The 25,104-nt window shown below is 39.5% G+C and overlaps 3 protein-coding genes across 4 annotated transcripts in view; 2 read left to right on the forward strand and 1 right to left on the reverse strand.

Moving 5' to 3' along the window:
* Positions 1-571: 571 nt before the first annotated feature.
* On the forward strand, positions 572-4,339 carry atp6v1e1a (ATPase H+ transporting V1 subunit E1a). The gene is made up of 9 exons (XM_068312577.1): positions 572-714; positions 1,004-1,069; positions 1,183-1,292; positions 1,700-1,766; positions 2,073-2,162; positions 2,264-2,332; positions 2,469-2,563; positions 2,694-2,781; positions 3,924-4,339. The coding sequence occupies exons 1-9, from the start codon at positions 682-684 to the stop codon at positions 3,984-3,986; spliced, it is 681 nt and encodes a 226-aa protein (XP_068168678.1). The 5' UTR covers positions 572-681; the 3' UTR covers positions 3,987-4,339.
* A 45-nt stretch (positions 4,340-4,384) lies between these two features.
* On the reverse strand, positions 4,385-11,478 carry slc25a18 (solute carrier family 25 member 18). The gene is made up of 10 exons (XM_068312576.1): positions 11,355-11,478; positions 9,991-10,339; positions 9,685-9,807; positions 8,576-8,631; positions 8,254-8,344; positions 7,752-7,867; positions 7,365-7,551; positions 6,763-6,926; positions 5,930-6,005; positions 4,385-5,837 (listed from the first exon to the last, which is right to left on the reverse strand). The coding sequence occupies exons 2-10, from the start codon at positions 10,050-10,052 to the stop codon at positions 5,696-5,698; spliced, it is 1,017 nt and encodes a 338-aa protein (XP_068168677.1). The 5' UTR covers positions 10,053-10,339; positions 11,355-11,478; the 3' UTR covers positions 4,385-5,695.
* Positions 11,479-15,610: 4,132 nt separating this feature from the next.
* Positions 15,611-25,104, forward strand: part of cecr2 (CECR2 histone acetyl-lysine reader) — a 40,842-nt gene continuing 31,348 nt past the window's right edge. For both annotated transcript variants that reach the window (XM_068314127.1, XM_068314128.1), the window contains exon 1: positions 15,611-15,848. In XM_068314127.1, the coding sequence (XP_068170228.1) occupies positions 15,729-15,848 (120 nt within the window). In that variant the 5' untranslated portion in view covers positions 15,611-15,728. The remainder of the gene's footprint in view (positions 15,849-25,104) is intronic.

Below are 25,104 nucleotides of genomic sequence, written 5' to 3' on the forward strand. Positions count from 1 at the left end.
TTGTTTCTTAGTTAGGTACAGTATATCGCATTTCCTAATTTGTTTTACTAAACCAATATCCCTTTGTGTCCTTTTGCAGTGCCAGGTACTATCTGAAGTATACTGGCATTAGGAGGCTGTCTGTAGCTCAATATCTATGTAAAATCAAAGCACTTTTTGCTGGTCCTATGTACTTCTCTCTTTGTATAAATATTGTATTACGAAGGATCCAAAGAAGTGCAAAGGACTCATAAGTGAAACTCATTTGCTTGATACAAAAGATTTTTTCCCCAAAAGTGACATTTAACACATTTGTCTTACATTTGTCGAGAACGGAAAATAGTATTAAATTTGACACTAAACAGGTTGGAAGTTCGCAAACCAGTTGTGGAAGCTCACTGGGGTTTTCCTGTACTTGAACCCAGGATTCATAATTACTTTAGATCACTGGGTTGTTCTCTTTTATACCATAGCAATTTGGAGAAAAGGGGGATCAGAGAGCACTTTATCAGTTTCAAGGACGTCCCTTTAAATGGGAACTTTATTTTGAAAATATTGACCGGATGTTTCGTTCCAATTTGTGTCTGCAAAAAAAAAAGGCGACGTTAATGAAAGAAGAGGCAAACTTGTTTTTGTTCAAGATTGACGAGAGATCAGAAAACGTAACTGCTTACAGTCTTGAACTCGAATCGAAGGAGAACTATGGCGCTCACCGATGCTGACGTTCAGAAACAGGTAAAGTTTGTTAAGATCGAAACTACGTTTATCAAAGTGACTGACTTACAGCTTTGGGTCAGGTAGCTAACTCAACCCGAAGTTAAACTAACAGCTGACGAGCCCCCCTTACGTATTAATGGACTGAAATACACTTAGCAATTATTCTTATTTAAAATTCAGTCATTAATAATCGAAGCCGTGTTGCGTTAAGGTTAACTTGTTTTTTCTTTTTGTTACATAACTCCAATTGCTGAACTCTTTGACAAGACTGAACTTGAAAAATATTGAGTTTCGGTGTTTTTGGCAGATCAAGCATATGATGGCCTTCATCGAGCAAGAGGCGAAGGAGAAAGTTGAAGAAATTGAAGCGAAAGTAAGTTGGATGACTGATGTCAGGTCCCTCATCAGGTTTTAAATTGATCAAAAGAATAAATTGGTTTGTTTTAGGTGAATTTGGCAGGACTGACCTTTGTCGTTACTTAACAGGCAGAGGAAGAGTTCAACATTGAGAAAGGTCGTCTGGTGCAGACCCAAAGAGTGAAGATCATGGAGTACTACGAGAAGAAGGAGAAGCAGATCGAGCAGCATAAGAAAATGTGAGGAAAGTGGTTTTGGTTCCTTGCTGCAAGTTCCTTTATTTTCCTACACTGATGGTTTCAGACTCCTTATGTTGTTTTTGAATAATTTAAATGCTTATATTGAGCTGTGAAAAGAGGTTTTATTTTTAAATTATTGTTTCGATAATGATATATTTGAAGTATTTTTTTTTAAAAAAAGCTCATGTTGGACTGTCTGATGTCTTTATAGTACAGTACATCCTTCCAGTATAACTACCTGTACATTTCCTTCCTGGATCTTAACACTCAACGCAGCAGCTTCTTAGAAAATAGTGATGAAGGCATCTTGAAGACTGTGTTTTTAGGACTCGTCATCAGAACAGCTGTTTTCCTGTCCTGCTGTTTTCCATATTTGTGCAACTGATCTGTTCCTTCCGCTCTTTCAGCCAGATGTCTAACTTGATGAACCAAGCAAGGCTGAAGGTGCTGAAGGCCCGCGATGACATGATCATGGTTAGAGATCAGTGCTGGTATCACACTCATTCACATATTCAGTTCACGGCTCGTTACTGATGCAGCTGTTCCTGACATTCACATTAATAAATATATTTGATATATGCACATGATGGGGTTTCATTCAAGAGTGGGGTTTGTGTGCTTATTTATATTGGCCATATTCATTAATTCAGTTCTGCAATTTTAGGTCAATTCCACCACCTTAATAACTACCCCACCTCAGACACATTTTTACTTGTTTCCTCCGAACTCTGTTTTATAAGTGGGTCAGAATTTTTTGTGCTTTTCACCTGCTGTGCTCAGGATTTGCTGAATGAGGCTCGTACAAGACTTGCAGAAATCGCCAAGGACCCCGATAGGTACTCTGGTCTGCTTGAGGGCCTGGTGCTTCAGGTATAAACCGCTGACTGCTCACACTAGATGATATATCTGAGTCAACACGTGTATTTACTTTTTTGGGTTTGTTTTCTGAATCTGTTCTTATCACACTTCAGGGGTTCTATCGACTTCTGGAACCTAAAGTTACCATTCGCTGCAGACAGCAAGATGTGCAAATGGTTCAAGTGAGGTTTGGATGACAATATTGTGTGTTGCGATCATTAATACATGCTATCAAGGAGAGCTCAGGGGATTACAAAAAGCTGTTGTATCCTGATGGTAGTGGATAGTGTGCCATTTGAATGTGCTTTTTTTCAACAGACCGTCGTTGAAAAGGTAATCCCTCTCTACAAAGAGGCCTTGAAAACCAGCATAGTTGTGAAAATAGATCAAGAGCGTTTTCTTCCATCAGAGATGTAAGAAAAAGCTTCATATCATAGTCTTTTCATCAACATTTTATTATGAGATTGACACTTTAAATTTCTGTAACATTTGAAACCTTCAAAGATGTGGTTGTTGATGTGTTGTTGTTTTTTTCTTTAACAGCTGCGGAGGAGTTGAAGTATATAATGATAATGGGAAGATCAAAGTTTCCAACACTTTGGAAAGCAGGATAGAACTTATGGCACAACAGGTTGAGTTGCTTTTAGAGTTACTTCCATGCCAAATTCTACCTAAAATACACATTACAATTTATGAGTGCAATTCTCTGTAAATCTAACTGTAATTCTGCCTTTTGCCTGTGGAGGGCAGCACAGGCTACCGGGTTATGCGGTGTGGTGAATGATCAAATAGTGAAAGGAGCTGAAATTAGAGCTCTTAGAGCATTAAAGACTATTACCTTTCATACAAGTTTGCATACTTAGATGAGGGCTTACCTCATTGAGTATTTTTTTAAGAGTAGGAAAACAGTGATTTGCCTAGATTGTATGTTTTACAAAGCAGACCTTAACTAAAGCAAGTCATTTCTATATATGGTTAATTTTCGGAATACCTGCCTTTGACAGACGTCACAGGAATGTTTTTGTTTTTTTCAGTATTAGGCTAAAGTGGTTTGAACTTTTTATGTAAAGTTAGAGAGACAGGAAAAAGACTGATCACAAGTTCATCCATGGAGTGCAGCAGTTCAATCTGGGAGATTGTGGTGGAGATTGTTGTCTGTAAACATTTAAAGAAAAACCTCTTGTTTCCTACAGCTGAGTCATTCTGAGTTCCACTTAATCCATTTTATTTTCCTGCAATCAGACTTTAGTCTCACCAGCAGCTTTAAGTGCTTCATGGGAAACAACTAGAAACAGTTAGTCACTAATTTTGAAACATTTTGCGAGCAACGTTTTATTTTTTTGGGTCAAATTTTTATTCCTTGATGTTTCTGTTTTTATATTACAAAAGACATCCATAAATATTTTGGGGTAGTTATGGTCAAAAAGAGAAGGATTCAGCATCTGGAAGGCCCAGGCTCAGGCCTTTATATATAGACAATTTTTGTGAGGTAAAAAACTTTGGTAACTTTTGACAAAAAATGTGAATATAAAGAAGCTAATGATGACGCACGGACTTAAACAGCCATGTGTACAACCAGCCTCATGACTGCATGGTGGCGTGTGTTTGCTTTCACCTGCACATTGCCTAGAGTGGTAGTGTATTTTAGTCTGTGGAACACATTTGATGCTTAGTTGCCTTTAAGAAAATTATATACCAAAATACAGCATATTTTCTCCAGTAATTCCCTTTCCTTTTGTTTATTCATTTATGTCCTGACTTTACATCTGACAGATGATGCCTGAGATCCGAGTGAATTTGTTCGGCGCCAACCCCAATCGCAAGTTCATGGATTAACTCTGGATGAACACAGTGAATATACAGCAGGAATCTAAGGTGACCTCAGACCATCATGATATTGAACAGGAGTCTGTGTGATCACCTGCCAATATTCAAGGGTCAAAGGAATCCCCGATGTACTTAATGGATTGTTACAGATGCACACGTTTTATTATTTTTGTACCAATGAACTGATTCAACATGCAGATGTTCATATTTATACATATGGATTATTATGGATTTATTTAATTTGCAGTGTCATTGCAAATATGTATTAATTCAGTTCTCCAGGTAAATGTGTTGGTCCAAAGCTTGATTGATAAGGTAATCAAAGCTACATTTTTAGGTCACCAAAGATATTTACGTACTTTTGTCTAAATAACTACAAACAAAGAAATAAATATCAATGAGAAACCTGAGAGTTCATGAGACATCTTTATTCACAGCATGTAAATAAACAGTTTCTTCTTGCTATGTTTACTTGAGATTGGGTAAAATATAGTAGCCTAAATAAAATAACCACATCAAAATGTGTCTTGGAATAAAAAGGTAAAAAACATTTCGGTGCCACCCAGTGGACTCAGTTATAGCAAATGGCAGGCAAGACAAGGCGCCATACTTTCCACATAGGTTTTAAAAAAATAGAATTGTGCTCCCCGAGTACCAAATCAATGTTTCATCATCACCAATTTAAACATGATAAATTAACTCAACACTTCTGTTTTGATGCTTTTGAAATTATCAGCATTGGTAAGGCTTTGATTGCATTCTATGTAAATATTGTGGGCACATCTGTCGAAGCAACCTTCTTATTGCGGGCGAGTAAGCAAGCAGTAAACAAAGCCTCAGGCTTCCCACAAATTATTTAAGCCACTCTGACCTGTAGAGAGAAAGATGCCAGGGCTACGAGGCGGTGACCCAGTAGTCTAACCTGTGGCCGTTAAGCAGGAAGTGAGGCGTGTGTTATATCGTACACTAGTATAGGGATTAAAGCATTACCATCAGATTAGCAAATGACCTTAGTGACTTGCAGGGAGCACCACCTTGTCCGGTAAAGGAATCTAAGATTACAACTCAGACCTCACAGTTGGAGTGCGGGGTGTGTATATCAGGCAGAAGGAGATGAGGTTCCTTTTTTTACAGGGAGATGTATCAAACATCCAAATGAATGACATTGGCATTTCACATCACAACAAATAGCGCTTCAGGCTTTGCATCAAACATTCTCCGATATTAACGTTAAAAAAAAAAAACGGGCAGGGTAATTCCACTTACATCCGATGGCGCACAGCTCCTCGTGCGTAGGCATTTTAGGTAATAGCCTCAAAAAAGTAGAAGCTCTTTGTCAACCTTTGCAGAAAACTGAATGGAATAGATCTGAACATATTGCACTAAGCACAAGAGATTACCCAGACGACTGGGGACAGACACCCTCAGATTAGTCGGACATGCACAGGCATCATTTTAACCCATAGAACCCTGCTTGCAGCACGCAAAACCTCACAGAAACATTAGCTTGATTAGCATGAACCCAGAAATTCGCATATTAGTAAATACAGTATAGCATAATCTCTTCATATCTTGGGCCATTCTCCTTCCTTTGGTTAGTTGTAGGATTTTCCCTCTTACTGTAGCCACAGTCCACTCAGTCATCATTTACTGCTGGTTGGAGCAGCAGATTATCCCAGCAAAGATACCAAAACCACCACCACAGTTATAAAAATTTGCTATTCCAGCAAACCTAGAACCGACTCCCCTACCCCAAGAAAGTAGACACCCTGTGCGATCCCAAAAAGAGGAGCAATGACTAAAGCTCGACACATCGCACCCTTAAAGAAAGCCGTTGGGCCCTCCCGTGTCATGATGCGCCTGTGAAAGTACACAAAAAGAAAATATTACAGGACTAATTCCAGGGTGGCATTTTTAAGGAAGTAAAATGCATCACAGACTGAAAGTCTCACCGGGTGCAGTCCACAATTCCTCTGTATGAGTCCTCGCCCTCTCCTTTTTGCAAAGTCTGGAGACGAGTTTTAATGACTGGATGGGTGTTAAAACACAGAATATATCGTCAGAACAGCTCAGAGATGAAATCAGTTTAACTGCAGCCACTGTGGCTACATCACACAATGACAGCCACAGCACGATCAACCAACCAATCAAACATGTTGTGTAATGAAGACCAACGTTAATGTCACACACACAATGACTTTCTGAAATCATTGTTTATCATACTGTACTGTTTGCCCTAATGTACATTAATTTTCTTTGTAGTCCACATGCTGTATACTACTTTTACATGCTAGTTATTACATATTATAATACACAAATATACTAGATAAGAATTACTTACAGATTCAAACAAAGATTGCAATGTATACATATATAAGATAGATAGATAGATAGATATATACTTTAATGATCCCAAGGGAAATTCAGGTGACTGAATTGAGATAATGAGAATCTGTTAAGTCTGTTATGTCTTAAGGGACCAAAATGTATTCTATATTATCCGACAGTGAAACCAAACCATGTGAGGCTGAATCAATAAAGTCGTTATTAGTTCCCTGAACTGAACAAGCATGTGGTGTATTGCTCAGTTCAATGATTGTATTGTTATGTAATCACATTGCTCTGTTGCTTTTTAATATTTATTTAAAGGACTAAACTGGTGTGAAACATTGCAGTACTTGTTATGTATTATACATCTTCTGCTATTGTGGGTGCAGATTTCTCCATTTATTTCCCACCTCTTGCCCTATCATCGCCTAACTTTTTCAATCTTTGTCTCACTCACCATCGAGTGGCGTTACGGCCACGGCTGCCACTGAGCCTGCCATACATCCTGACACAAACGACTGCCAAAACGGCGCCTTGTCTTGCATTTTACCCGCTCCTTCCTGGCCCAACGCATTCAGGTTGGCAAACAGTGGGAAGTAGATCATTGAGAAGGGGACATCCCTGAAAGACATGATTTAAAAGTGATCAGGTCGGGTTAGAAAGATGGAGAGGGAATGTGTCAGGGGTTACAAGCTACAAATAAGTTGAACTGAAAAACAACACTAAGTCATGGAAGGCCCTACTTAGAAACTACATGGCAGTCAGAGTGCAGGAATCTATTGATCGTTGTCGATTGGAAGCAGAGTCAGGAAAAACACTGTAAAAATTACGCAGTTTGAACCCAGCTTATTAAAGCAGTGATGATGGAGGTGAATGGACGAGGAGGCAGAGTTACTGCACATGTATGTGATCATTGTTCAAGGTTTGCAATATGACAGCAAAGCATGAATTAAATCATGCAGACAAACTGACAACAGTGACATGAAGTTAAAAACATGGAACGTGAGTGAGTGCATGTGTGTGTGTGTGTGTGTGTGTGTGTGTCTTCTTGTAAATGACCTCATTAAGGTGGCTCCTGCCCCTCTGTAGAGACCCGCCAGTCCACGAGTCTTCAGCAGGTCTGCGGTGATGCGGGTGGCTGAGGGCCTAGGTGGAGGTCTCTGTCGCACTGGTGGGGGTGCCACCAATGATGGAGCTGGACCAGAACCAGCAGCCTGAGCTGGATTTGGAGCAGGCCGTTGGGCAGCTGATAGTCAAACACAGACTGTCCCAGGTTAGACGGCAAACACAGGACTGTACAATTGTGCAGTTTCAAGCTTAAAAGAATTCTACAAGTTTTTAGGACATGACATCCTTTTACACCAACATGTATACTTTAACATACTGTAAAGGTACGTGTACGAATACAAACCTCAAACTCAAGGCATAAACAATTAACCAACTCACAGAGCCTTCCTGCATCCTGCAGCTGGATCTTAAGCATCTCCATGGGGGTGGTGACGATCACCTGACAGGTCCCGGCCCCACATCCTGCCAGTACCTCACCCCACAGGGGCAAATGCCTAGAAACACATGATGAAAGACTTCTCAAATATGAATTAGCATATGTCTCAGTCCATGTGTCCATGAACTATCCATTAAGAGGAAATACATAGACTCTAGATTTTTAGGATTGCTTAAACATAGTCCATTTTCTGTATGTTATTCTTGAAAATATATACCAAGCAATTTACATTTAAAACAAGATCCATAAATTGTAGTTGTGAACTGTTGCTACTACGTGTGAACAAAATACAACTTGTTCTCGAGTGATGAATAAAACAATTCTCTTTATCATTATACAGAATAAAATTTTCTTTAATTGTAACAAATTGTCGCTTTTTGGATCAAATGTTCTAGAGTATTCTCTGTGTCAGGTTGAATCACTGAAGAACAGCGAAGAAATTACCCATCCTTAGACAGCTTCTCTCTGAAGACGTCATTGGCTGCCAGCTTAATGGCTTTTTCCGGCGTGACAAGAGTGAGGTTCACTGCCGCTCCTGGACAAAACAAACAAGCTGGTGACAGCAGTAAACAACATTTTCCACTGAAGCACACAAATAGAGCCATCCTACGCAGCAGCTTGCGGCTAACTGTGGGCTGGTAACAGTAGAATCCTGTCATTAAGATAAAAAGATAAAGAGCCTGCAGGAGAAACAACAGCGGTGGTGGCTGGATTAACCTTATAGTAAAGCACACTTGTTTGGCACAGGGATTAGAAAAGAGAATACCTCTGTAGCATCCAAAATAGCCCTCTGAGCGAATTGTCTTCATCAGGCAGTCCAGCCTTTAAGGACAAAAAAGTAAACGGTTAGCAACTTTTTTCCCCCTGAGTAAACAGACTCTACTAAAAACATAGCCATATCTTTTACATTAAATCTACTGACAGACACTAATAACAAGTCAGTACCACTCTGTATCCTTTATTAGTTTCTGCACCCTTTCTGTAGATGCACTGTAATGTCACAAAAACATACTGAACTAACTGTGTGTGTGAACTGAATGCAGTGCTTTATGAAAAAAAGGTCTTCTGCTTCAAGTTAGAAAAGAACATAAACCATGAGTTTGGCCTTGAGAGAGTTATCCACACGATTTTTCCATCTCTGACTCATGGTGAAAAACCTCAGTCTGAAACACAGGATGGGTACACCCAATCATCCAACAGTATGTCCAGTTAAGAGTTCTGTGTATTTTAAAGAAATAACCTTTTTCTTTCTGCGTCTGTGAGTTTTACTGTTGATTAAATCTTCACTGCAAAATATACTAAATAAAGTAATATAAAAATGATTCAAACATTCTCTAACTTTCCTTAGCCTTAGCACATTTCAAATGTCAAATTGAATGCTACCCACAATTCTGGATCACAAGCAAATCAGAATGCTGTGAAACCCCTGCAAATACCTCTGATATAACCTAGTGAGTGTTTTTTTTTAGAAACTGACCAAAACAGAAACCAAATAAGGGATAAATGGGTGTAGCTGTGCTGTGCCGCCCTCTGAGATTCAGGGTGAGTCGAGATATAATCCGTAACAATCAGACTCTTTTATAGCTCAAATTAAGAGTGTTATTTCAATGAGAAAAGCACTTATGTAAACTTTTGGTGCAGAATATATTTCTCTCTAGACATTTTGGTTGGAATTGGTCTTGCATACGTTAAATGCAGAAAAACATTTGAAAGCCATGATCTAACTTGAATGACAAGCATACATTTAAAAGTTTTTTGTCAATAGCAGCAGGTTTTTTTTAAATTTGTGAAGACTAAATCGTCATTATGCACTTATTGTAGGCAACATATCAATGATGCTAGCAGGTTATCTCAGGCCAGGGTAGCCCTACTCACATTCCTTTGTACATTCGGACGTCCTGCTGATTTTGGAGGCGGGTCTTGGCCAGGTCAATAGGAAATACACATGTCACACCAACAAGGCCTGCCACTCCCCCATTAATCAGCTTAGCAGGGAGGCTGTGAGGGGATCAGCAAAGACACACACACATGCACACATGCACACACAGACCCATGAAAATGGGGCACATCCATTCATGGAGAAAAAGATGGGTAAGTTTCCCCAATCAGATGAGTAGTAATAATGAAAATGACCTACATTAACAAAGCTGCCTGTCAAGCTACAAAAGCAGAGACACTTACCTAACTTTTTTCTCCGTCATCCTGCTTGTCTGTTGGCTCAAGGCCTTCTCCTTTTCCACCATGGCCTCTTCCTACTTGTCTTCCTTTTCCTCTTTTTTTACCTTCCTCACACTTTGGCATGCAGTCCACTGTAGTCACCACCAACTCCACTCTGACCTGCCCTACCAACTGCAAATGCAGCTCCTGCTTCCGTTAATATGGCTGTACTGGACTGCCTTACTTATTCTTCTCCCTGGAAATGCTGAGGTGGACGCCCTTTTTCCTGTCGTGGCCAAAACCACTAATGCTGCGTCTTCTGGCCAGTTTTTCTGCTTTACTGTACCTCACATCAAAACACAACTCTTTCTCACTGCTCAGAGAAAAAGACACATACACCACACACACACACACACACACACACACACACAGTTGATGTGGATTAGTTCATTCGTGAAACTGGAGGACCACCATGTGTTTGTTTTTTGTGTGGATTGAGTATTCTTTTCCTGAATGGCACTTAAGAACTGTATAATTCTTATGGTTTAATCAGATGATGGGAAGATATCCTTTGGATAGAGAAATCAACATTTTACATTAACACTCAGAATCTGTACAATCCACACATATTGAATCACAAATGTGAGTAGAGGCATAGCCCAGGACTGCCACACTGAGATGGAACATCTTGAGTCTCTCTAATCTGCCAGCTAGAAGGGATAAGGGTATTTGATCTAGCAAGGAGAGCAGAACTGAAAATGAACGGCTTACCGGTATTCAGTTACCATGTTTCGGAATGCAGCAAGGACTGATTTGGATAATTTGTTCAACAAGTCCTTTTTTTCTTTCCTTTCTTTTATTTCCCTTCAGTAGCCTCAATGGTTAACAGAAGTGCAGTTGAAACTTGGCCTGCATTTCTCCTGCTTTTCTACATGATGTCCACTTTTTTCCCGTTTCCTTCCTGACTCAAACTCCCTAATGATGTTATCCTAACCAGTCTTTGCTGGGTTCATTGCTCTTTTTAGATTCATACTTTTGTCTATTTACATTCTCAACTTTTTCTCCTCAGAATATTTTTCCATCCATGTCTCCATCACAGTTTATTTTTCCCATTGCGGGATCCTAGTCACATTCTACGCATGCCTTTCAGTGAGCCTCTTTCTGTGAAACTTTCTTTCAGCTCAGTTTCATTCACTCACAGTAATGACACTGCCAAAACTCAGACAACCCAACTTCCAGCTCCCAAATTTCTGTTTCCCCAAAAAACTACACTAGAGTGGGGCTTGTGCTTGCATAGTATGCAAAGCACAAGCCCCTCAATACCCCTTTCAAAAACCCTACAGTTCCTCCATCACATGAGACATAGCAGTGGGGAATGGTGGTCTTACCTCTGTCAGTGCATCCCACAGACAGGATCAGGCTGTCTACTTTCCTTTCACTTCAACAATGTGTGCAGCAGCGGTGGTGAAGCGAGAGCGATCTAAGAGAGTCCACCGCCACTCAGGGGCCGTTGCACAAACAGCAGCATTGTCCTGCTGCGTAAGTCCCTCCCTCTCGTGGTGACTCTTTGTGCACACAGTCCCAGTAACACAGCTCTGCACTAACACAACTCAACACAAACTTATGCCTGTGGAGCTGTTGTGACAACACACACAACAGACACAGCAGGGATATTAACACACAATGACAACACAGTGTGTCTTGTTTCCATGAAAATATATACAAGTTGATCTGCAAGCAAAGTGAGGTTGACCATCAGTGATGAACTCACTATTTAGCAGGCCCAGTGTTACATAATACTTTAAGACCTGTTTAATTCCACAGATGCTCAAAGACTTACATATGTTACCAAGGTAACAGAGTCTTACCAACATGGTTCTCACTGGGACATTTCAATATCTTGCATTATGTAGAAGAAATTGAATCCGTTTCACGAAGCAGGTGCAGTGGAAACTCTGGATATGTTAACCTTGAAATTAGGAAAGCTCAGTGTTTCCGGTTTCACAAAGGGAAGTAACTTAACCCAGTGTAAGAGGAGTAATCCTGACTTGTTTCATGAATCGAGGTAACTGAACCTCCGCGTTTGTTACCATAGTAACAGATTCTGGAAGCAACCACATCCCAATCCATCACACACATCCACAAACTAATCCAACCTCACATTTGCAGCATAAAAATTAGTCATGCTCTCACATTCTAGCAGGTATTGTGTGTAGCGCCGTGTTTAGTTGTTTGCTTGTTTTTTTTTGTGCAAACAGTAGTTTTCTATACAATGGGAGACGCTTAAAACGCCTTGCCTTGAAACTGCTTTTACACTAGTTTGTCAATTCCTGGAGATAAACCTATCAGAATCATCAAGGAGGAGTTCCACAGGATTTAAGGTGATTGATGTAGAAATTTGATAAATTAATTTGAAATGATATTCTCTTAATGACATTGTGCTACAACCTCAGAATTGGATAAGTAACTTTAATTTCTTTTAGAATTTCCCAATGTAATTGGCTGCATAGATGGTACCCACATTCCCATCAAGACTCGTTCACATAATGAAGCTGATGGTGTGCATAGGAATTCCGTTCACAGCATAAATGTGCAGGTACATGTAGGCTGACTACTGTTTCAACATTTTAAATACTGCATCATAGATAAACCAACAGCTGTCCAGATCATATGTGATGCTGCAGACTGAATTTCTGAGGTAAAGTGGTCTGGGTCGGTTCCTGACTCATGGATGTATGGTCTTACCTGAGCAACAGACCGTAACTTGGAAGGTAGCGTACTTTCTTGTCTCCATCCTTTAATCCACTCTAATATATCCACTATACATCACAGGAGACTTTGATGTTTTTTTATTTGGAGGACAGGGGTTACCCATGGCAACCGAGGCTTCTGACCCCTGACACTGAACCAGGCCCCCGACAGTACTTCGGCTGGGCTGGGATTGCACCTAAATAAAATGAATTCAAGACGTTTCCCGCTGTAATATTACAGTGATTGTAACGGACTACATTTAAACTTACGCACTGACTCCCACGCCATCTCTGTCTTCTTTGCAGCTGCAATGATGTTGTCTTTCTTTTGAAAATGTCCTCAAGCTCTTCATATGCATAGATTAAAATCTGTACTTCTCTGCCAACCCAGAGCTACAGATTTGACTCAGGGTTTGTTAACCCTGTTTCGTGAAACGGACCCAATAAGGGACAAGACTGTTATGTAAGGACGAAACCACGGCAAACAGCCGTTGCCCCAAACCACTTTTCCATGAACATTGATTGAAGAATTGATTCCTCTTGATGGAAAAAGCTTTGCCTATCACTGATCATTTCTCTCATCAGCTGGGTAAAAATCTCTCATCAAGGCTGGTATTTTCCGTGTCGGCTTTCATATTTGAGTAATCAGTGACCCCGTGCATTGTCATAGGCATCACTTAATTGTCTCATATGCACATGTCAACAATAAAATAGTTTCTTGTGAACTGACACAAAAGCAGAGGAATGAGGTTTAACTCTACACCCACAAATCCAGGGATTTTACGTAGGTGTATGTAAACACATTTTAAACTATATTTAATATAATACAGTACAGACTCATTTAACGTACTAACGGATTAACTCTATTGTCTTTGTAAACATACAATCATTTTGTATTCAATCCCCACAACAATACAGCATAGTGCCACTGTGATATACAGTATTGGCTTTTCTTTACACAACATTCATAATAGCTTTCGTTAAACACAGATAAAAGACTTATCATATCTGTAACAAAAAAAAAGTTGTGGAATATGCTAATTTTTTGAGAAGGACCTGTAGAGGTACAAATCTGAAATCTTAAAACATCCAAACATGTCTGTGCTTTTTTTTCAAATTTTACGTCCACATTCTTTTTTTATTGTTTCACCAGTTCTTGATGTGCCTCCTGTATCCGTTACATTCCATTAGTACACATTTGACTGTTTCTGGTTGATTACAATATGAACCTAGTCCTGTTGGATGATTGTCTTTTTCATGGAGTATATGGTTTCTCCAGAGTGCCCTGTGCTGGACAAGTGGTGGCTGTTTCTTCTCTTTGTTTCCTGTCTCGTGTTTTAGTTTCTGATCTGTTTTTATTTATTGTCATGTGGTGTCTGTGTCTCTGTTCTTACCAAATTGTCTACATGTGTTGTACAGTAATTGCTTTTTAACTCATGTAAACCTAATTGATGAGCTTTTATATTTCCCATTCATGTAAAACTCTTAACAGTAGGGTAACCATGCTCTGAGCACTTATATAGGGTAGCTTTTGGAGTACAGTATGTGAACTTTCAAACTGGGCCAGAAATTCAATATCACTACGTGTACTTATGGCCTGGGCTTTTTAAATTTGTCTCTGCTGCAGACATGTACTGTTTATGGTTCAGGTCTGATCATATAAGAGTCCAATAAATATTTCAGAAAGACCTTCTGTTTGCTCACCATTCCTTGATTGTCAGACATCAAAGCAAATTACTAACCTTATACCATTTATCTTTCCAACATGCTGTCACCAGGTAACTTTTAATTTCAAGTCTATATTTGACATTTCATACTCTAATCAAGAATAGCTATTCTCAGCATAAAGTGACATTCTAGTTGTTCCCTATACCTGTTAAAATATGTAATTTATTGTAATGTTAAATAAAAAATGGACTACACACACATTCACTTTTGGTTTTGCATTTTCCATCTGAAATTACTCTCCTCAATTCACATTGAACCAGTTTTTCTTTTCAGGGTGTTACTAGGTTTGAAGTACATTAGTGTATTCTAGTCTGTGTTACATTTTATGTCATAATTTTAAAAAAAAATACTTTTATCACATTGACCTAATGAAACGTCGTTTGTTTGAATGCTTTTGCAAGCAACGGATAATTTATACATTTTGACGTTAAACCTGAATTAAAATTGTTCTACAATACAGTACTGTAATGTAATGTACTTCTGTGATATCAGCTTCAGTGATTTTATTGCATGCACCTTTCTTATATTACGACAGGGGGAGTGCGTGTTTAACGTATTTGTCATACCATCCGTCGCCTTGTTTACAAAATTTGAATGTAGTCAGCAATTTTCTGTAAATGATAACAAACCTGCGATCTTTGTGATAGTTTGCAAAAAGTTGTTGTAACCAAATTACAGTGGTAGTACAGTGAAAACTTCGACATTTGTAAGTGCGAAATGAATGAAACGCTCACAAAACGAGTTACACATTGTGATCAAAAATGTTTTCTACACGTACACATGAAACGTGCCCAACAACTTAGAACAAATCACCTCTCTCATACCTGGGTCTACTTTCTCATTTTATTATTTATTCTCCATTCACAAACATTCCCTTTAAACGGCTGCAACACGATGAATGTGAAGGGGTGCTATCGACGATACACAAACATACACAAACCAAAGCACGATCTCATTGCAAAAGTTTTTAAAGTGTTGTAGTTATAGACTTTAATGATCATTATTTTCGACATTTCGAGGAATTAAAACACTTATTCACATTATATAAAATATAAGTAATTGTTATCCCCCCCCGTCTCTCTGTGTGTGGTGGTGTCGTCCTTCCCATCTGTTCAGGTCCGGTGAGTCTCTGATTGAAACAGATTGTAGCAATGGCAACTGTCCGGACGAGACGACAGGAGCGGTTCTTTTTGTATTTGTAATGTAACGGATAGACTGTAATCCGCAGCAAACCTAACTTTCTAATGTGAAATACAAACGTTACACAATTTTAGAAGTCTGAAAATGTCCCAGGGATGTACTGTTTCTGTGGAAGAGATCCAGTCTTGGTGGGAAGTCCCCGCCATAGCCCACTTCTGTTCGCTGTTCAGGACAGCGTTCAACCTTCCCGACTTTGAAATAGAGGTAAATAAGAGTTTTGGTTTTTTGGTTTTTCGATGAATAACATTTTTAGCGAAAAATAAAAGTTGTTTGTGTCAAGTTTTTCTCCAGTCGGCTTTTAAGAGCGCATTTATGCAATTAGCTACCTGGTTAACGAGCTTAGCTGTGTTCTCTTAACTTCTCGTTACTCAGTCAATCCTCTTAGGTAACGAGCTAGCAAGCTCTTTAGCACAGCTAGCAGCTAGCCCCATTTGTTAAACACTGTCACGTAAAGTTGATAAATGGCAGGAGTGGTAGCTTAACATACGACTAATAACATTGCCTTGTGGTTTAAGACCGAAGTAAGATTTAAGTAAGACTATTGTGCTGCCTTACGAGGATGCTCATATGTTCAGAAATAACTTTTCATGGAGAGGTGTCGCACCGTGGTGATGCGCCACTCGTTTGTTTTCGTTCGGTTAGTCTCATGTTCCTGAAGAGCGACCAGTTCAGGCGCTTTTACACCAAGTTCCTGAAGCCGACGAGAACACGGATGGGACCACGCGTCAAGCCATCAAGAAGTGTGTCAATATTTCGGTGGTGATTGTTGTTTTTATGATGTACAAATGTGGATACGGAACTAAAAGTCGTTTGAAAGGAACTTGAGTTGGTGCCGTACAGTATTTGTGTCTTTCTTGTCTTGTAATTTTCATGTTTTTGAGGTTCGAGCTTATTGTCTCTCAGTTATGAACCATCTGGCTTGCATAGCCATAGGGACGCAGATGCTCCTCAGGCATTGTTTGCTCGACACATCCAGTTTTTCCAGCAATCCATGGTTTAAACTTTTGATTCCGATATTTATGGGATAGATGAACATCTTCTAACATCTCCTCTGCTATCAGTTTTACCGCTGAATAAGCAAAAGCTTATTCACCAGATTATATAATTAAGTTCATCACTCGATCCCGTTGCTCTTTTAAACAATTCGGAGTTCAGAAAACATCTTCTACCAATATGTACCCATTTCCGTGAATATATCCGACACTTCTAGGTTGTTCAAACCATCTCGCAATGATTGCACTTAAAAGAAATCGGTAAGGTCAATATCGCGCATCAACAGCCTCCATCACTCACTCATCCCCACCCCCTTCTCAAAGAAACACGCAGGCATCGCTTTGTTATTAAAAGAGGTGCAGGCCAGATGGGGGATCGCAGGCGCTTAGTTTACACGAAAGTTGGGGGTACTGTGCTGTTATATTTCTACATAAGATGGTCTTGAATTCATGCGAAGATTACTGACGAAGTCTGTTATGACTAGGTTAAAAAAAATTCGTGTTTTAATCGATTTTTATAATTTTATTTTAAGGTTAAAACACAAGGATCTGTCCCAGTACAAGCAGGTTGCATGTTTTGACTGTCAACTGGATTTTGAGAAAATGCTGTATTGAGATTGATTCACGTTTTTACACTTTTGATAGAAAGTATCCGAATGTCTTTGGTTCTCAGAATTATTAAATAGCTAGTTATTAAATTGTTATGAATTTTCTATTGAGATCTTTGATTGAAAGCCAGTGTAAGTTACTAAATTTAAAGCAGTTGAATCTAAAAGAGGTTATACCAGTGCTCTCTATGTCTGTGTGTGCATATGTAGAATCTTTTCACCTCGAGTGACGTGCCCTTTATTACTTTCAAGTACTTCCAACACTATTGCTAAATGCTGTCTCTTGTTTTAGACAACTGTTATGTTGGTATGTGTGTGAATATGGCCTTAAGTCGGTTGGTTGCGTAGAGTGTTGTCCACTTATTGAAAAGTCTGTAATTAGAACCCTATTTCCCCAAGATAATATTCTGCAAAACCAAAGGCAACCCACAGCATTTGGGTCTGGTCAAATGCAGAGATGGCATTGCTCTATAATTTTATTTGATGGTACAGCTTGTTCTTTTTGTTTAACATGGCATAATTGGCTTTCCATCTAGATTTTTCAATATAAAGAAACTGTAGAGGGATATGATAGTTGATTAATCCACATTTGCATGGTGCACAATTAAAACCCCATATTAACCCCTTACACCTTGAATGAATGAGTATTCAAAGTGTAAATCCTGTTGAACCTACATCTATCCTGTGCACTTGTTTAAAACTCCTGATTATTTGAACACTCTAATGTTCGTATATTTTGTTAAGCACATACATAGTATGTGTGTATACAGGCCCATGACACACACAGAGACACACACACACACACACACACACACACACACACACACACACACACACACACACACAGGGGGAAGCATGCAGATGAGAGGTAGAGCGGCGGGCAGCTCCTCCATGTTGCGTCTTTAATTAGTAGTCCTTAATTTTTTGCCCGACGTGGGTCTTGAACTGGTCACCCTCCAGTCCCCAGCCCAAGACTTGTGGACTGAGCTACTGCCGCCACCGATATTAATATGATATTAATATTAACACACCACTTTAAATAGTCCACTCATATTTATCTGGCTTTTACATCTCTGTGGGTTTTCATATGCAACTCAAGCAATGTAAAACATAATTTCCCCATTGTGTGGACGAATAAAGGTGGATTATTATTATTATTATTATTATTATTATTATTAATAAACCAATTGTCAGTGATGACTTGTACCAGTCTGGATATTTGGACAGTTCAATATGTGCATTTTCAGAGGACTTGTGTTGTAGACGAGGAAACTTTCAGACAGGCATGTTTGTTTTGCTTAATGGCACATACCAGCAACAAGACAATCCTGTCTGGGCACTATTAGAAGTGTGGCTCTTTGCCTTATCTCTCGCTTACCTATTTACGTATCTTGACTTGCTGTTAACATTTGTAAGTTTTGGTGAATATTAATGATCCATTTACAATAGTTTGTAATAGTTATGCATTTGACAACATCCTTTTACTTTGTTGTCTTGTTTCTTTTTGTAGGTTAAGGTTTTGGCTGTGTGTGTGTCTGAATTAATGAGTAGTATTATCTCCAGTTGCTTTGCTGTCTCCGAATGCATAGGTTGAATTACTTAAGAATCGTGCTTGAAGAAGGGGGCAGGAAATTGCTGTCACTGGTCATGATAGAGTGAGGTAGGGGTGGAGGTGGGTCAAGTGATTTCACTCAGTCTAGGATTTTAATGTCAACATTTTCTGACAAACCGTCCTGCCTTACTTCCTTGTTCATGTATATAATGTCTTGTATCAGGTTAATTCATCTTCTTGTCAGTCTTTGCAAACCCACTCTTACATGATAAACAAAATGTTGTGATATTATTATGGCTAAACACTGCAGCTCACTTTGCTATTACTTGCAGTTCCTTGCGAGACATCTATTTTGCTTTTACCCTCTAGTGTCATCTTTGATAGACAAGTAGGATGGGTGTGGGGGTGCATACTTCCACGTCATTATCTTTGCATGGAGTTGTGAGGCGTGACAACTCTTAAGTAGCTTGGTGTAATAAAATGTTTCATGCACTGCAACTTCTAAGTGTCAATGAACAAACTTACTGATTGAGTCAGGCATAGCAGCTGTGAGGGGCAACTGTTATTTTATTTTGACAACGGATTTGCACTAATATGTCTTTGGCTGGACCCTAACAGTTTATTGGCTGATGCACTTTGCTGTTGTTTTTTTCCACATTTCATCACGCAGCAAGTTATGAAAGCTTTTTGTGTGTGTGGTTGTGTGTTGATGAGATGATGAAGAAAGAAAAAAATGAATGAATGAGAGCGTAATGTGTAATGATAGGAAGTGGGCAAAAGTGTCCCAGAGGCTGAGAGGGTGCGAAAGCACACGGGTATAAGAGAGTGAGCGAGTGATTTCCAGGAAGGAGGCCCAGGGTGAACATGCCTGATCTCTTTGCATTTTGTCTCTGTGGCATATGTGTAAATTCTTTTGTGTGTATGTGTGATTTGATGGCTGAATCCCACAGTTGACAGATGTTGTCGACCTCTGTTGCTTAATATTCTGTGATGTTCCGTGTGCTGCATAGCTTTTCATGCCATGGATCCCTGTCCCAATCACCATTATCTGTGCTCTGTGGGCAGCCTGTGTGGTACGTCATAATTTATTGTGCAACTTTATCAGCTACCTGTTATGATTATGCCTAGAAATTGCCTTAACTTGGGTAATGTAAACAATTCCTAAGTTAAGCAGCATCAGAAGTTTATCAAGTTTCAAATTGGACGATGTTATTCTAGACAAATTACTGACATGCTTAAACCATTTTCAATATGCTATTGAACAATTTTGAAGTCACTGTTTAGTTTCTTTTGACAAAAGCAATCAAATCAGTTTATCGTTTGACAAAAGACATAACTACTGACATTAAATACGAGCTATGATAAAATCAATATAAAATATTGTTGACAAAAAAAGATGACACTAAAATGTAGTTTGAAATCACATTTTCTTTTTGTCCACAAAAAAGTTGTCTAAATGGGATCCACTGACACCACTGACCCATTTTAACCCCCCTGTCATGATGGTAGCATGCGAGTCCATTCAGCAGAAAGAAAAAAAAAAAAGAAGATAATAGTTAACTATGCCTGAGCAGGGTGAAGCCAGAGGTTAGTCTAGTGGACATCCTGACATGCAAATCGTTCACCCTTGGTATACGGGCTCATTCTTTCCTAAGCTTCCCTCAAAATGACTGGCACCCAGAGTCTCAGTCAGGTCTGGCCCTGACTGAAATGATTTCAACCCCAAGGTTGAAATGGGTGAGTAGCCCATGTCGCTGGCTTAATGCTTGGTTTGGTTCTAAATACACATTCAAATCAAAACATGTCCCATGTCTGGATGTATTCCAACCATTACCATCACAAAAATTGGCACTTCATGCAAAGCTACATCCTTAACTTGTTTTTATCAGATGATTAAACAAAACTAATATGGAATCAGAACACCATTTACTGTATAACAAGCTAAATTACTTGAGGGTTTCCTTCACTAAAATATGCTTAAAATGCCCATACTCAATCAGTAATTACTTGCATTCTCAAATGCCAAAATACAATTCCATTCATAGTGGCAGGGTTTTGAGTATGTTTGAGTATGTTTTCCCCATATGCATGATTTACTTATTTCTCAAACGGTTTCAAGTCATCATTTCTTCCCATGTTAATTTCTCTCTCATTTCTAAATTTGATACACACTATGTAATCAAACAACTGAAGGGACTGCAGATTACAGTGTTGTTGGTTTAGAAATAACAAAGACAGGATTTTCTTAAATTGAATGAGTTGGAATTTGACTTTAATACCTACATTAAGTCAATCAAGTTATATATATGCAATTTCCTCCGGGATTAATAAAGTATCTCTATCTATCTATCTATCTATCTATCTATATATATATAGCACTAAATCATGGCAACAGATATTTCAAAGCGCTTTAACAGACAGGACCTGGACACTTTTTGGCGGCCATCCGCCTTGTCCGGTTGGTTGGAAAAGAAATAAAATGGGAATAAGGACAGGGTAAAAGTAAGAGAGAGACAGAAAGGGGCAGATAGGCCAGATGGAGTCAGTGTTTTTATGGTTATAGTTAGGCGATTTGATGCAGGTGCTGAATTGGGGATGGGAAAGTCAGGCTACGTTCACCGACTCCTGGGTTGTTGCCTTCAATACATGTTCCCTAACATATAGTTGGTTAATTCAAGGCACAATTACAGCTGCATGGATGACTGCATGGTGGAAAAGAGGAAAGAAAGGCAGCAGGACCCCAGCCGATGGATAGATAAGTGGTAATACTGGTGGGCTTGGAGGAGCAGGTCCACAGTGGATGGGCGGATGAGGGTAGGACCAGTATGGTGGCAAAGAGGAAGAATGGCAGCAGGACCCCAGCCTATGGTTAGTTGAGGGGTGATACTGGTGAGATGGGAGGACAAGGTCCACAGCGGATGGGCGGATGAGGGATGAACCTGAGAAAACCTGTGAGGACATAGAGCATAGAGACTCTAGGGAAGAAGTTGAGTTAGTATGGTGTGACTGGAGACTAGGAGAGAGAGGTCAGAGAGGAGGAGTAACAGAGAGGGTTAGAGAGAAGGGGGGAGAAAGGAGCTCGTTGAGTCTCCAGCAGTGTAGGTCTATAAAAAAAAGAACTTAGCAGCCTAAGCTTCCTTTATTGGAAACATTTTTGAAAAAGAAATTATTTGAGTCTAGTCATAATTCAGTCACAACTGGAGGGTCGTCGTCTCTGTTGTGTTGTTCGAGTTCTTTTTTTTGCGTCCTACAAAACAGACCTTCCTCTATGTCTGCGTCTCTGATCACTACCGTTCCTCTTTTCACTGACTAAACGATGACAAAAGAAACTTTTACATGTGACGTGAATGTGAAATGTCACATTGAAATGCATGGGACTTTTTGCATGTAAACCTATCATGTCATGACAACAACAATACAGGTTATCAGCTGTTGGCAATCTGTTTATAAACAGCTAACAATGCTTTTGACAGATAATGAAATATCTTTATCTGTATATAAAATGTCCTGCAACTCATCTACATCAACCCCTCTCTATGAAGTACCTTGGCTACCAATAAGGATGAGGTTTGGGGATGCATCATTTGTCCGACCATCACATACCCAAGGCCTATTTGTAATCACTCTAACCAATCCCAATCTCAAGCTCCAGCAGTCTCCTTGTCCTCAAGCCCCAGCCCCTGGCATCACCATGACTAAAACCCAGATGGTGTTCTTTCTTTTCTTTCCCCCTGGAGGGTGGAGGCTCTTCACTCTGGGTACTAGCTGCTGATGCAGTCATTTGAGAAGGGGACTCCTATTTTCAAACACCCCTGAGTGTGCTTGGAAAAGAAAATTTTGTCCTATTAGATTTAGTAAATAAGTGAAAGACCGCGATCAGGATTTCCCTGGTTTTACTTTATTTGAGGTTGTCCAGATAAAAAATTAATAAAAAGGAACAACATCAAGGCTTAATCTTCCATCACCACAATTAAGACAGTCACACAATTTGACTTGCATTGAATTCTCATTAAATTTCACCATCCTGTCCTCAAGAAAATGCAGGATATCAAGAAATTTGGCCATACTGTAGATGAATAGGTGGTCTTCTGCCAAATCACTCTTTTGAAAAGTAAGAGAAGAAAACTTACCGAGATCTTGGAGCCTGGCAGAAATTAGTAGTCTTCTGTGCCTTACACCTCCACAGTCTGTCATGGATAATCGGAGCCACTCCAGTGATTTACAATACTGTTCACAGTAATGTCCAGCAACACTAAACATTTCATCCTTTAGGACTAAGGTTAGCTAGCATACTACCAAAGAATAGATACTGAAGCTCTTATAAGTTAAGAATAGAAAGTTCACATTTACTATGCCTTCCTGACTATTTCCTTGTCCACACTTTTTTCTGGTCTTCTTCCTACAGGGCAGCCACCACACAATCGCATGTTAATCATTTTCTTTTATGTTACAAAACTGCTTCTTGACATCACTTTGAGCAGTATTGTCGGAATGACAGAGGCACAAAGGCAATGTAATGTAACTGTGATGTTAGTCAGTGTTACTACTTTGCTGTGTTTCAGCTCCCCTCCTTTGTAAATAGTGTACTCCTCCTCCGGGATTATTAAAGTAAGTAAGTATCTATCTATCTATCTATCTATCTATCTATCTATCTATCTATCTATCTATCTATCTATCTATCTATCTATCTATCTATCTATCTACTTCTTACAATATTCCTATGCAACTTAAGCATTGAATGTATATAGTTGCTTCACTCATGTTAAGGATCTTCCATGACATTTTGAGAAGTGCGTAAATATTTGATTCAGTGTAAACCTGATGAGCTAGTAGGTGGCCACAGTCTTGGAAATTAACGGTAAACACAAAACTAGGTTTACCTCCAGGCTTTGACTGCTTTACCTCCTTTGTCAATTTCCCAGGGAGACTGGAGTCTACCTTGCAATAACAATGGCTCATTCTCATCCAGCTGTGGAAGTGCTCATTGACACTTCCACAGCTCAGCCCTTGCTACAGTTTTACACACAACTTCTGACATTCCTTTTTTCTCCAATTTGAGGCTGCAAATAAAGCCCTACAAACGTTCCACTCTTTGTGAGCACCCCTTGAAGATCAAGAACATTTTTGCTGTCTTTTTTGATAATCTCACAGTGGTGAGTGGGGCTTTTTAAGAAGCTGCAACCCCTCCCCCAATTGTGATTGACAAGTGAGAGCAGCAGTACATGCATCAGATGGTTTCACATGGGGAGTGTGTGCTCAGAGGGGGAGGTAGAAAGGCACGTACACCAGGATTTCTTTCGGTCCGTTCCATTGTTGCAACTCCCCATGGTTCCCTCTCTGTCTCCAGTCTGGGGCGGCATCCCTTCAGCATTGCTTTCTCACTTTGTGCCTTTGCGCCTGGTGTGAAGCAGTGATGAGAAGAGTGAGAGAAATCAAGTGATAAGAACGTTGCCAAAACAAGTCTCATCCAGTGAGAGCGAAAGGAGACTTGCTGTTGTCATGGCTAATGAACATTATGCATTTAGCCTACCTAGAAACAATGTTGGTGTGTTTACTACAACATCACATTGAAGGGAGGTAATTAAGACAGATTTATTTAGAAACATTTTGTTTTTTGTTCTGTACAAGGAGCAGAGTGCGGAAAAAAGTATAATATAGCGAGCGAAGGGAGATCTGGGACTAGGAGCTACGGAAACAGGAGAGTTTGACAAGTTATGACAAGTGTGGATCTGCATGACTTAAGACTGGCACGTACCTACTCTACTGTTTAGGTATTGTCCAACACAGTCTTCTTCTTAACATTTTCATGGGAAAAAGACTATTGTGACTCGCTGTTTGAGCCTACCCAGTTTGTGTGGCAGTCATTTCTCTGGTAGGTAGGATACTTTGTCTTAGGTTGGCTAAACAGTCCATGGGAATTGTGAAAATTTACATCATAATGTGTAGCTGTAATACTAACTAAACAGCCGCTGCAGGTGAAGGCTTATTGAAAATGTGCTCCGATGTTCTCTGGGTTGAGATACTCTCAAACTGTTGGAACTGTGAGCTGACTGGAACTATTTAAGGCCTGTCTTAGGCTAGAAGAGTTTTAATGTCATAGGAGGTTGTGGAATCAGGTTTCAGTGATTACTTTCAAGTGATTACCATGTCTTTAATCTTAAACATGCTCAGATTATGAGATTCCAAAGTGATGCAAAAAACTACAGTATCATTGTAATTGTCAAAGCTGGTAGCACAGCCCCATGTTGCTTGGAAAATACTGATGTAATCATCCTCCTGAAAGTCATCAACAACTGAAAATTATTGAG

Source organism: Antennarius striatus, chromosome 4 (genome assembly GCF_040054535.1).
Source record: "Antennarius striatus isolate MH-2024 chromosome 4, ASM4005453v1, whole genome shotgun sequence".
Taxonomy (NCBI): Eukaryota; Metazoa; Chordata; class Actinopteri; order Lophiiformes; family Antennariidae; genus Antennarius; species Antennarius striatus.